This window comes from Sminthopsis crassicaudata, chromosome 1 (genome assembly GCF_048593235.1).
Source record: "Sminthopsis crassicaudata isolate SCR6 chromosome 1, ASM4859323v1, whole genome shotgun sequence".
Lineage (NCBI taxonomy): Eukaryota > Metazoa > Chordata > Mammalia > Dasyuromorphia > Dasyuridae > Sminthopsis > Sminthopsis crassicaudata.
In genome coordinates this window covers 692538840-692551416 of record NC_133617.1, presented here as the reverse complement: position 1 = coordinate 692551416, position 12577 = coordinate 692538840, and the positions used below count along the sequence as shown (strand labels likewise).

Genomic DNA, 12577 nt, shown 5'->3' with positions numbered 1-12577 from the left:
TTAACCTGTTTTCCTTCCTTGTTCAGGACAGTTCTGCTTAATATATATATATATATATATATATATATATATATATTATTATAATAATAATATATAACATATATACATATATATTAAGCAGAACTGTCCTGAACAAGGACATATATATGTATATATATATTCACACTCATATATAAGTATGTATACACATACACAGAATTCTGCTTAAGATATATATATATATATATATATATATATATATACATATATATATTTACATACTTATACCAGCTCTATGTTTTGTCTATTCAACTACATATTACACTTAAAACAGTTGACGTTCTTCATTTACTTGGTTTTTCCCATGTGGATGGTGGGTTTTAATTCTCTTGAGTAAGCATGGATCTTATTTAGTAAATTCTGTATTCACCTCGTCATCTCCATGCAAGAATTTTATAGCACCTCTTCACACATAGGCTTCTTCAGCTTTGACTTTGAACTGGACATGATGGGGGCACACATCTTTGATGAGTATCACTTTCCTTGATATTTGTAACCAAAGGGTTGAACAAAAATTATCTGTTATATCTTTCAAGGCATCATGTATGCTGCTTTTGACATAGGAGATAATGTGATACAAGACAGCCTTTATGGTGGAATTCTGCTCAACCATATCAAAGTCTTAAAAAAAATCAGTGGGATAGAAAGTACCATCCACATGCAGAGAGAGAACTATGGAAATTGAATGTGGATCAAAGCATAGTATTTTTTTTTTACCTTTTGTTGTTTGCTTTCTTTCAAATGTTGTTTTTTTTTCCTTTTGATCTGATTTTTCTTTTTTTTAAATTTTATTTATAATTTTTTGACAGTATATATGCATGAGTAATTTTTTTTTTATAAAATTATCCCTTGTATTCATTTTTCCAAATTATCCCCTCCCTCCCTCCACTCCCTCCCCCCGATGACAGGCAATCCCGTACATTTTACATGTGTTACAATATAACCTAGATACAATATATGTGTGTAAATGTCATTTTTTTTGTTGCACATTAAGTATTAGGTTCCGAAGGTATAAGTAACCTGGGTAGATAGACTGTAGTGCTAACAATTTACATTCACTTCCCAGTGTTCCTTCTCTGGGTGTAGTTGTTTCTGTCCATCATTGATCAACTGGAAGTGAGTTGGTTGATCTGATTTTTCTTGTACAGTATGATGAATATGGAAATATATTTAGAAGAATTGCACATGTTTAATCTATATTGGATTGCTTGCTGTCTTGAGGAGGAGAGAGGTGGGGGAGGGGGAAAAATTTGGAATACAAGGTTTTGCAAAGGTGAATGTTGAAAATTATCTTTGCATGTATTTGGAAAAATAAAATATTATTAAGGAAAAAAAAGTCAAACAATAAGCATAATGGGATTATGTTTTCCTCTCATTGTTCAGTGAATTGTGATTGCAAAGCTGTGATCTGATGTAGAATATTATTTGACAAAGCTCAATTGTCCCATTTTCAAGCTATCATCCAGGAAACACTTGATAATTGTGCTTATTTTTGTAAAGATCTTGTATGGATTCAAAAATAGGTTATGTGGATTGGTATTTACTAGTCTTTTCTTGAATGCCCTTTTTGATAATAATAAGATCTGGCATTCTATATCCTACTTCCTCCTCCACCCTTTCCCCCACTTCTGTTTTCTCTCTTTCAGCTATCAAGGCAATCCTTGATACAATTTTCCAAAAATTGTGGACCTGTCTAAACCTGATCTAGTACAGCTGCTCTTCTCATCTTCATTGTCATTAGTACCATTTCTATCTTTATGTTACACCCTGGGAACTGCAATATCAGGTTTAAATTTGGTGGCTCCACCATTCTAGATGTTGAGAAGACTTGATTACAGAAATTCTTAACACAGCTTTTCACTTTTCATTTGTCATTCTCCTTTCAGCTCATTCTTATATGATCTCAGGAACTTTTACCAATCTTTCAGTAAACTTGTTTTTACCTCTATTGCTTCCTGCTATTTTATGAGGCAATACAATTCATACTATCTTCCTCCCTAGGATTTTACTGAGTTTATGTTTCAAACAGATATCAATGTTCTTGGGTTCATAAAGTGTAGAGCAGGAAGTCATCTCAAAGGTCACTTAGTTAAACCCTCCCATTTTACAGAGGTGCTAATTAAGATCTAGTGAGATTAAGCTACTTGCCCAAAGTCACAGGGAAAGTAAAGAACAGAGACAAGATTTGAATTCAGCTTCTCACCCAAAGTCCAGTTCTCTTTCTTTGACCATAGAGGATAATGTGGTTAGTTGGATCTCATACAAAACTATCCATAGATTAGTTTTTGGCTTAATCTATTTTTACTCTTTTATGAGGCAATATAATATTGCAGATAATCTTCCACTATTTTCCTGTACAGACCTAAAAATGAGTCCATTTACTAATATTGCTTTTGCCTCCTATTTTTCCGTCATTTTCTAGATTCTTTTGGTCTCCTTATTGTGGCAATTGACTTATCAATTAAATTCACTTAGGGAATGGTGATAATCCTATATTAATACCTCTTCTTTTATTTCTTTCTCCTTTTCCATCATTAACAACTTGTTGAAACAGGTCAGGTTGGAAATGCTTCAATTCCACGCCATGTCTTTTCATTTATATTCTCTTTTCTAATTTGGTTTCCATTTGGTTCTTTGCTCTAAGTGGGTGGTCTGTCCATACATAGATTAGTTAATTCAGAAATGACTCCCATATTAGCCACAAATTGTTTCCAGTCTTTTAAAACAAATTCTCTCTGTGTGTTTTTGTGTATATGGGGTGGAGGGAGAAGGGGAGAGGGGGAGAAAGAGAGAAAGAGAGAAAATGCATGCACATGTGCAAAAGAGAGACAGAAACAGTATTTAGTGTCCAACATAGCCAGTACCTCCCAACTTTCTTGTCAGAGAAAGTATTCATGAGATATAGATATGAGGATTCTGTGTGGTCTAGAAGCCTTTGCTTCTTTTTTATTCCTGAACTCTGTTTTCCAACCAATTTTTCACTGTTCTCCCCACTTGGTATTGAAGCCCTGGAAGATTAATATATAGAGTTAGTTTATTTTTTAGACTATTAATTCTTTGTAGAAATCCTCCACCTTTTTATCCTCTGCAACATGTTGGTGCCTAAGTTTTAATTCCTTCCCTGGTGGCCTTTTTGTAAATGCTTATCAGAAGCATGAACAATGAGAAATGATCAAACACTCCGAGATAGGAGGTTTCATTTTGCTTCTGCAAATAGGATCTGTGAGCTATCCAACCATTGGGCTGCAATCTCCTTTTGTCTTTTGGTTTCACTTATAGTTAAAAGGTCAACGTTCATATGATGCATTTTCTACTGTAGTAATGTATATCTACATATATGTGTGTATATATATGTATATGTAAAATACATCCCACCCATGCCCACATTTCTGCCACTCGGCCACGGTCACTGCAGAAATAAAAAGGGATGGCAAAGGAGCGAAGGTCATTCTGTATTCTTCTTTGTTTCCTAGGCCTTAGCACTTAGGATTTTTGGATAGAGCTCAGATCTGTGACTTCATTGCTGTAGGCAGCTCTCAAATGAGGAAACTCCCTCTGCCAATGTAGATCAGCACCTTTTTCTGTGACTTATAGTCTAGGTCCTTGCCTTCCCTCCTCCTCTTGACTTCCCTACTATGGCTGAGAACCACCAACTTCTTAGTCACTCCAGCTCACCACCTAAGGGTCACCCTTGACCCTTCACTATCTCCCATTCCCCACCTTCATCAGTGGTCACATCCCACACTCCCTTCCCTTCTCCCCTCTGACACTATCTCCACTTTGGTGCAGACCCTCTGTTTGGTCTGTCTGTCTCATGTCCTCCCTCTCCAATTCATGCTCTGCTGTCAAAGGAATCATTCTAAAGCACAGGTCTGCCCACATAAGTCCCCTATTCAGTAAACTCAGTAGCTCCCTTGTTACTTCAAGACTCAAAGGGAAAATCTGCAGTTTGGCTTACAGAGTCCTACCTTTCTAGTGTTCTTGCACCTTACTCCCTTCACCATACTCAGAAGTCCAGAGGATGTGGTCTCCTTGCTGCTCCCTCTAGATATCATTCCATCTCACTCCATCTCTCAACTGGACATTCACTATGGTCCGGCCTGGAATTCTCTCCCTTCTCATCCCTACCTCTTGGCTTCCTTCCCGTCTTAGCTGAAGTCCTACATTCCGCACAAAGTCTTTCCTGGTCCTTGATCTTAGTGCCTCCCCCCTGAGGTTCTCCTGCATACATCTTATTTGTCCAGAGCTGTTCACGTCGTTTCCCCGTCTTTGGCCTTTTTTTGTTTCATTACCACTTGGCACATAGTAGGCATTTAATAAATGCTAGTTCACTAACTTAAAAGCAATAGTCTTAGTCACAGCTAAGTTATATGCAGTCCATATGTGTCAGACATGGGACTCAATCCAAATCTTCCTGACTCTGAGGCCGTCCCTCCATTCACCACCTCACGTTGCCTCATACATTATTTTCCAGTACAGTTATCTGTGAGCCAGGGATAACACACATCTGTGATCCCTACTGTCAGGAGGCTGAAGCTAACAAATCATCTGAGCTCAGGATTCTGAGTCTGGTATCACTATGATAAACCCCAAAGTGAGGGCTACTAGTTTGCCTAAGGAGGCAAAGTGACCCACACTGGGAATGCAGCAGATCAAAGTCCCTGTGACAATCAGTCGGGGGATTAGGTCCATAGATAGTCATTCTACTTCCAACCTAGATGTGATAAGACCCAGAATAATTAAAAATATAATATAATGTAATACATTATTACATATTAAATATAATACGTCACATTATATAACATAACATTATATATACATATATATAAGACAACAATGTAATAGTATAATGTAAAACACAATGATTCATAGACGATGAATGATAACTAGCATAAGTCCATGTGTGTGTATATATACACATAAAAATATAGCATACTCCCTTTATTTTTATGATCAACTTTAACTCTGCAAAATCTCTTTTTCTCCCCTGTTTTATATGCCAGCAGCTGAAAGAATAACCAAAGACTAACAGATCTTTTAGATACAATTAAGAACTGTGGGCTGAAGACCACTCCCACCTAGCAAGCTGTGTAAAAATAGCCCAAAGAGCAGAAGGACCCAGTTAGGAGCACCCCCCCCCCCTGCTTGCTGGGGCAGTTTTGGCTGCCGGCCTCCCCAAACACCTGCCCTTGGGATCCTGCTCATTCCTTTGCTCGCGAGCTTAACTCTTTATCTGCCTGATTCTGGAGGTTTGCTGGGCTCCTCCTGTTCAGCTGCCCTCCTCCCAGCCCCGGCTTCTCCCGGACAGCTGTCCTGTAGCTATCCATGCCCTTGGCAGGGCAGGCTCAGGAGAACTAATTCCACATCGGGTAGGGATTTGTTTATCCTGCTTAGCTGAATTCAAAGCCAAAAATAGCTCTAGTCCTATAGATCTCCCCTGCCTTTCAACGCCAGACTCCTAGAAAGAGAAGCTTTGCGCTCGCTGCCCCCGCTTGGTTCTCACTCATTTCTCAACCTCCTTTTGCAATTTGATTCCTAATTCCATCACTCCACTGAAACTGTATTCCACAAGGTTACGGCCGAGGCCCTAAATCCAGTGGTCTCTTCTTAGTCTTCAAAGTCCCCGGCCTCTACCAAGCTTTAGATATTGCCGACCACCTGACTCTTGACATGAACAAGAGTTCATAGCCCAGAGAGATGCTGCTTTATCTTATCATTATTGTAAGTGCAATCAGAAGGCAAAATATTGTGGTTAAACAGAAGCAAGATCTTTCCCCAAAACTAACAGAGAAAGACATTTCCTCTAAGCTGAGGTGCCCGGAGGAGCATCAATCTTTTTCTCGTGTCCTGGATCCCTTTGCAGAATAATGTTTTCAAAGGCATAAAATATATAGGATTACAAAGGGAACTAATTAGAGGGAAAATAAAGGTGCATTTCCCATAAACGGCACATCATATTGTTGGTGGTTGAATGAAAAATGCTGAGAACACCTTGGAGGGAAAGACATATTAGAGATCCTGAATACCGCACTGAGGATCCTGGCTTTTATCCCACAGGCATAGGAAACTAGTGAAAGTATTCAGCAGAGGAGAGCCACGATGAAGAAGTGCTCTAGAAAGATTGATCCCAAACAGGTATAGGACGGACTGGTGGGTGAGGGTAGAAGGAGTGATGTTGAGTGAGGAGATTGTGTGCATCCCATGCAATGGCAGCCTGGTTCCCCAGAAAGCTCAAACAATGTAAGAGTCTTCAGCTAACGACAGCATTAATTTTTTAAAAGCACGGATGGTCTTTCACAGTGCTTCGTGCTGTAAAATCTTAAGGACTCATTCTATACTATTTGATCTTGAGAGGTTAGCCAGAGGAGGGGGTGGGTGGGTGGGACCGGTATTTTGCTCAGTTAAGGGAAAGAGCTGGGTCTTCTGAGGTTTTTCTTAACCTCACCTGTCTGTTTCTAGTAGCCCCTCTCAGGGCATTCCAATCAATCCAGCCATTTTCATAGGCTGGGATGGTGATCGTTGCCCATTAGCCTTTCCTGGGGGCAACAGCAGCAGTAGAGTATTTTCAAGCTTCTTCTCCAACTTCTCTCCAATGGAACATGAAAGTTCTTAGGAAATATATATCCTCCACCTGGTAGGTTTTCCTGGGACCCATACTTAGTCTGCAGATACAAGCACAATTTACTCTTCTAGTTCCTAGCCTGAATCATTTACCTCTTGTGAACTTGTGATTTTATTTGATTTAGCTTTTCTAGGGTTTCATGGCTGGCTATATTTCATGGAGCCTTGGAGAAAGATTTTGAATTTACTAATTAGGAATTTGAATTTACTAATTAGAAAACTAGATGTATGGAGAGAAAATATTTTTATACACACAAGAGGATGATAATCAAGATCTGAGCGCAACCTTAGAAGTCATTTATTCTGGTACCAAGGATGGTGCCATAACTTGCCCCAAATCCTCTATGTAGGTAGGAAGTGGTAAAGTTAGATTTAAACCTAGACCTTTCCAGTGCATGAGGATGCCTCCCATTATGGCAAGGTATGATTTGAGGACCCCCTGCCATTCTACTGAATAGCCCACACACTCCTATCTCTAATGGAGAGCTAAGAATCAGAGCTGGAAGGTGCTCCAGTGGCCAACTGGTCCAACTCACAGCTGAGCGGAGATGATCACATCACAGCACCAAATATTTCGAGCTGGAAAGGCTTAGCTCGGCCACTGCTCCCTTTTTACAGATAAGGAAACTGAGGTCTGGGAGATAAAGTAAATGCTCACGTTCACCCAAGAATGATGCTGAATGAACAGGAGAGATACTGCCCATTTATGATATGCCTGATGAGTAGAGACAGGAGAATCCCCCCCCTCCCCAATGCAAATTTATTTTTCACCGTACAACTTTCCTGCCAACCAGTATATCTATTATCACCCCATGCTCAAGAGCCTCATTCTGCACTACTAGAATAATGCTCAGCTTTTGGGGGAGAAGTTGTTTTCAGGAGCTGCCCAAGGTGGAGTAATCATTTCTCAAGTCCACCTGAAGGACTTCAGTTTCCCCCTCAATGAGAAGTCAGTCTAGGATGAAGTCTCCTTCCATCTCTATGGTTTCTCCACATTGGCAATGGAAACCCTAACAAGTCTCAGAGGACACCTGTCCTTTCCACCTTCAGGATTCCGGCCATTTCAAGAAAAACAAAAGTCATGATTCCTCCCAAGAGCGGGGCCCAGCCTGTCTCCACAGGCGAGAAGTTGAAACCTTGCTAAGGGACCTAGAACAGAAGTTGGTTTCTGAAATCTTTATTCAAGAACTGAAGACTAAAATGGCTGTTATTTCCAGATGCAGACTGGCCCTGGTAAAGTGGCTATTATGGATGGCTCAAGTCACTTGCTGGGTCCCGGGTTTGGGTACCCCAAGTGCACACTGATTTGGTGCTGGTGAATAATAAATGATGAACAGATAGAGCCCTGTAGACTGAAATTCTCTCCCCTAGCACTGGATGTCTTGGGAACTGTGTGGGCTCAAGTCAATGTTCTTCACTTTCCCTGTTACTTAAATGGCATCCCTAATGGCCTCCCTGCCCGGGGGCCAGGAGAAAGGAGAATGATCTTCAAAAAAACAAAGTATTTTTCCCCCAAAATATTTTTTATTCTTGCATAACATTTGTGTTTCCAATTGTGAATAAAAAAATTAGAAAGTAGTTACAAAACAGCAATGGGATAGACAAGGAGCAGGGCGCCTCACACACAGCAAGGCCAAATCACTTCCCATCTTCCCCTTCTTCCTCTTTAGATGAAGTGGGACCTGGCGCCTGGGACGCAAGCTCAGCTGGCTTGGGGTCAGTCGGGCTTCGAATTCTCAGAATCTAGAAGACAAAACCGCCACAGCCAGTTACAGTCCTGACAACGTGCTGACCCCCAATCAGACCTGAAGGAACCAGCCGGAGGCTTCTCCCATCAGCCACTCAATGAACCACCACCAATGGGCGGCCGAGGGAGCACGATTCCAAACCAAACCTCCCTGGAGGAGAGTGGACTCACTGGGAAGGGAACTTGCAGAAATTTTAACCCAGGGCACAGATGGAAGTAAAGAAATAAATGAGAGAAATGCAGATTTTTAAAGACTCTACTGATTATATAGGTCTCTAATCTTTATCAGCCAGGGAATCAATATGGGCCACGGTGACTCAAGGGCATCCACCACATTGTTTATCTAAGGCAGGTTTCCTATTGTAAACAAGAAAAGCTCTTGTCTTCTTCTTGCCCTAGGTAATACATGGAAAGAAGAGCAGAATGAGCCCCAGAGTGTACACAGAGGCCGGCAGAATGCTTTAGGCTAACTAGGCTGATCCCCTGCTTCCCTGCAAGGTCACACTCAAGACCATCCCAGAAAGAAATTCAAGCAGCTTTCAAAGCAGGGGCCTGTGTATACTCACTCAGTAATATACCTCGGAAGCTCACCCCACCTGCAATCCAAATTAAATCTGAAGGTGGGAGCTTACCTTAGTACGTTGATTTAAGTAATTAAATAAGAACACAGCTTCCTTTAGTATAATCAAGATGAGAACAGATAGCAAGCACAGAGACTCAATCCCACAGCAGCTTCTGTCCAGGGACTAAGAACAGGAATTTTCCTCCATGCAGGCTCAGGAAGGCGCACACATAAGCCTTCCCACTAATAGATCAGTTTTGGGGCCACTGTTGGGATCCGTTCGAAGAAACTATTGCAGACAGCCAAGTGAGAAGGTATGCTTTTCCTGGCTTTGGGGGCCTGATCTGGCAAAAATAACCCACATCCACCTCTGTTATGAAAGAGGAGGGAAGACAGCTGAAAGGCCTGAAGAAACTTTGGCAAAATGATATCCTAATAGTCAATCTAACCCAGACATATATTGTATTATATTATATATGTATATATATTCATATAAGTATTCATCAGCAATGACCAGCTCCTGTATCTCCCATTAGGCCAGCCCTCCCTTAAGTGATAGGCAGGCTAAGCCCAAAAGCAAAGCCAGCAAAAAATGCTGTTCCTTTCTGTGACTTGGCCAGCAGCACTGAGCTGACACCCTATACCGTGCTTCCTGACCTGTTGGAACAGCTGGGCATTCTACTCTGGCCATGCCATGGCAGCAGTCCTCCTGCTAAAGGGATGGCAATGCTACTCAAGCCTAATAGCCAGATAATGTTTTTGCTGATTCAAGGGAAATAGCAAGAAGTCATCATGGACAGTCTACCTTGTGGACATTGGGATCCACTTTACAAGGGTGACCTTCATTCTAGTCATCCCTCTACAGATCCAAGTCGAATATGTCAATATAGTATTTCCATGATCCCAATCAGGAAGACTGCTTTAGTTTTGAAGGTGGACAGAAGGCTCAATGGTCACAGGCTAAGGTGACCGAAATCTCCCCAACTTCTATCTTTCTTGAAGATGTGCTTTGTGGAGGATAGAAACCATTATCTAGGACTATTTCCAGTACTGCCACTTTTCCCCAAACATTTCCCCTAGTCTTAGGCAGGCTATAGCTAAGATAGAAGACCTATTATCTATTGACCATCTTAAGAAAAAAGCGAAAACCATTTTCCAACCCTCCTCCCCCTTAACTTTTCTTTCCCCATGACTTCAGCAGTTAATCTGAAACCCATAAAAGTGAATTCATATTAAAAAAAAAAAAAAAAAAAAAAAAAAAAAAAAAAAACAAACATAAAAAAGGAGACAAAACTCAAGTGATTCCTGATACACTCACTCTCACTCTCTCACTTTCACTCTCTCTCTCTCTTCCCCCCCCCTTCCCCTCCTCCAGGATATTGGGACACCTTCAGCATAGTGTTGAAATGTTTTCCTAGTCCAGCACCCACAGAAATTCTAATTAAGAGCAATTCCTTCTTCCTTGTCTCAGGGAATTAGTTACCTAGAAAGGAAAGCCTATTGACTATCCAGCCTTACCCACATGGGGTGGAAAATTTTGCCTAAAGTTGAATAGGTAATGCCCCAAATGGCAACCTTGGAATGCCTGGGAGTCACAGATTCCATTAAAATGATCTTAAACAGGTGAAGAGAGTGCCCAGAAAAACTGTATCTCCAAATACCAAGATATAAATAATGAAAAAAACTAAGAGACCAACAAAGGCTCTGGTGGGAGGTAGTCACAAGTCATCTGGGCAGATGGAGTTATTTTTTCAGATTTAAGGGGGAAGGGGAAAAAAAGATGTTTTCACACTGTTTTCAAGCACAAAATGTTTATTTTTCTCCTTAATATATACAGTCTCTTGGGGATTTCGTTCCACTGACTGTCTGTTTACAAGGATGGAACTAACAGGCAATAGTGACTCCAGACAGTTCCAATGCAAGCTCAAAGAGGAATGGGAGGTAGGGAGTGGGGATGTGGGGAATGAGAACAGTCTCCTAATGTTTGCTCATGAAGCATACAGACATGAATCTAAAAACAAACAAATCAAATATACATGTTACAGAGAACAGAAATCTCTTACTACAGTCAGTATTTTGCCCAGGCAGAAGACTCTGCCTAATAGTCTATAAAATTCAATTCTAACTGAATTGATGGAATAATATATTCTCAAAGGGTACAAACCAAATAATTTGACAGTTCTAAGAATGCTCCAAAGTACAATAGAATGATACAATTTTCATGTTTGGCAGCACAGGGCATTCTGCTTTCCAGCAGGGAGTATAAAACATCTTTGCAGGAAGAGAACAGTGTGCCTTCAGCGTTCCACCATGGAAAGTTTTCTTATCCCACGCCCAGAATGAGCCTGTCGAGGTCGAGCTGTCTATGAAAAGGAAGCTTGCCAGAGACAAACTGGCTTTCTATTGGTCACCTGTGGAGTGATGGACAGTCCACAGCCCATAACAGGGACCAAACTGGGGTTTGGGGCGCAGGGAGGGAATGGGGAGGCTGCTCCCACTCTCCAGTGCAAAGAGAGAAAGAAAAAAGCCTGGCAAAAGGAGCTGGTCAGGTAATACTGTTCTGAAAGATGCGTGTAGTCAGAAGGCAAATAGCAGAGACTCTTTGAACACTGTCTCTGTCTTGGATTCAGTTTGTTCCTCAGAACAGCACCAGAGGCCTAAAGGAAGACAGAAACCCACAGGAGGGATGTCTGTATTCTCAGAGTGAGCCACTTAAAGTGGTGCTTTTCCTTGCCTTGCACGAACAAAACATACAGATTTCAAATCAAACTGATTTATGCATGTCCTTTTGGGTAAAGTGTGGCAAAATTTGGACACTTAACTAAGGGAAGAGAAGAAAAAAATTTTCTCTGAGGTCCCTGTTAACAGAAAGAAGTCACCACCTGCACCATTTTATACCTCGACAGAACCACTCTGGCCAAAGTTATTACCTGGCTCTCTGTGCAGGATACCTTTATAGCTTCCAAATATGTTCCTTGAAGAACACTTCCCAAAAAAAAAAAAAAAAAAAATCCTCTCTTTTCTTTCTCATTGGATAAACTCAAAAGAGATTTAGTTTTTTTGACCACAACACAAATCTCAACCTAACATTTGGAACCCTTTGATAGTCAAGGTTATCTTTTCATTAGAATGAAAGAAAAAAAACCACATTTACATAGAAAACAACAACAAAAAAATGACCACAAGCTTCAGTTTCAAAATGTGTAAACTCTGCATATCTTTGCAACTTAAAATAGGGAAATTGTTTTTGACCTCACAAGCAAACTATAAATAAAATACACCTTTCCAATATATATATATATGTATATACGCATATATGTTTCTCTATATAGATATATTTTACATCTCTTTCCAGTAAGGAACTGAAAAGTCAAAATTCAAGGCACTCAAATACTCCTGCAGGATCAATACAATATTATCGTCATCATCAAGTCAAGTACAGGAAGTTATTTGTGTTTTCAAGAACGTTAAGTATATACCACAATCACAACAATGGAGAATAAAGTGTCTTTAGCAGTGAAATATGTAAATATTGCCATGAACAAACCCATCCTTGGGATATGGCTTGTGGTGGGTTCTACCAAGCTTGCTGTGGTTGTAGCTGAAGC

The 12577-nt window shown here is 40.5% G+C and overlaps 1 protein-coding gene across 14 annotated transcripts in view; it reads right to left on the bottom strand.

The window, feature by feature from the left end:
• Nucleotides 1-8164: 8164 nt before the first annotated feature.
• WNK2 (WNK lysine deficient protein kinase 2) overlaps nt 8165-12577 on the bottom strand; it is a 363168-nt gene continuing 358755 nt past the window's right edge. For all 14 annotated transcript variants that reach the window (XM_074283635.1, XM_074283637.1, XM_074283636.1 and 11 more), the window contains one exon: nt 8165-8403. In XM_074283635.1, the coding sequence (XP_074139736.1) occupies nt 8378-8403 (26 nt within the window). In that variant the 3' untranslated portion in view covers nt 8165-8377. The remainder of the gene's footprint in view (nt 8404-12577) is intronic.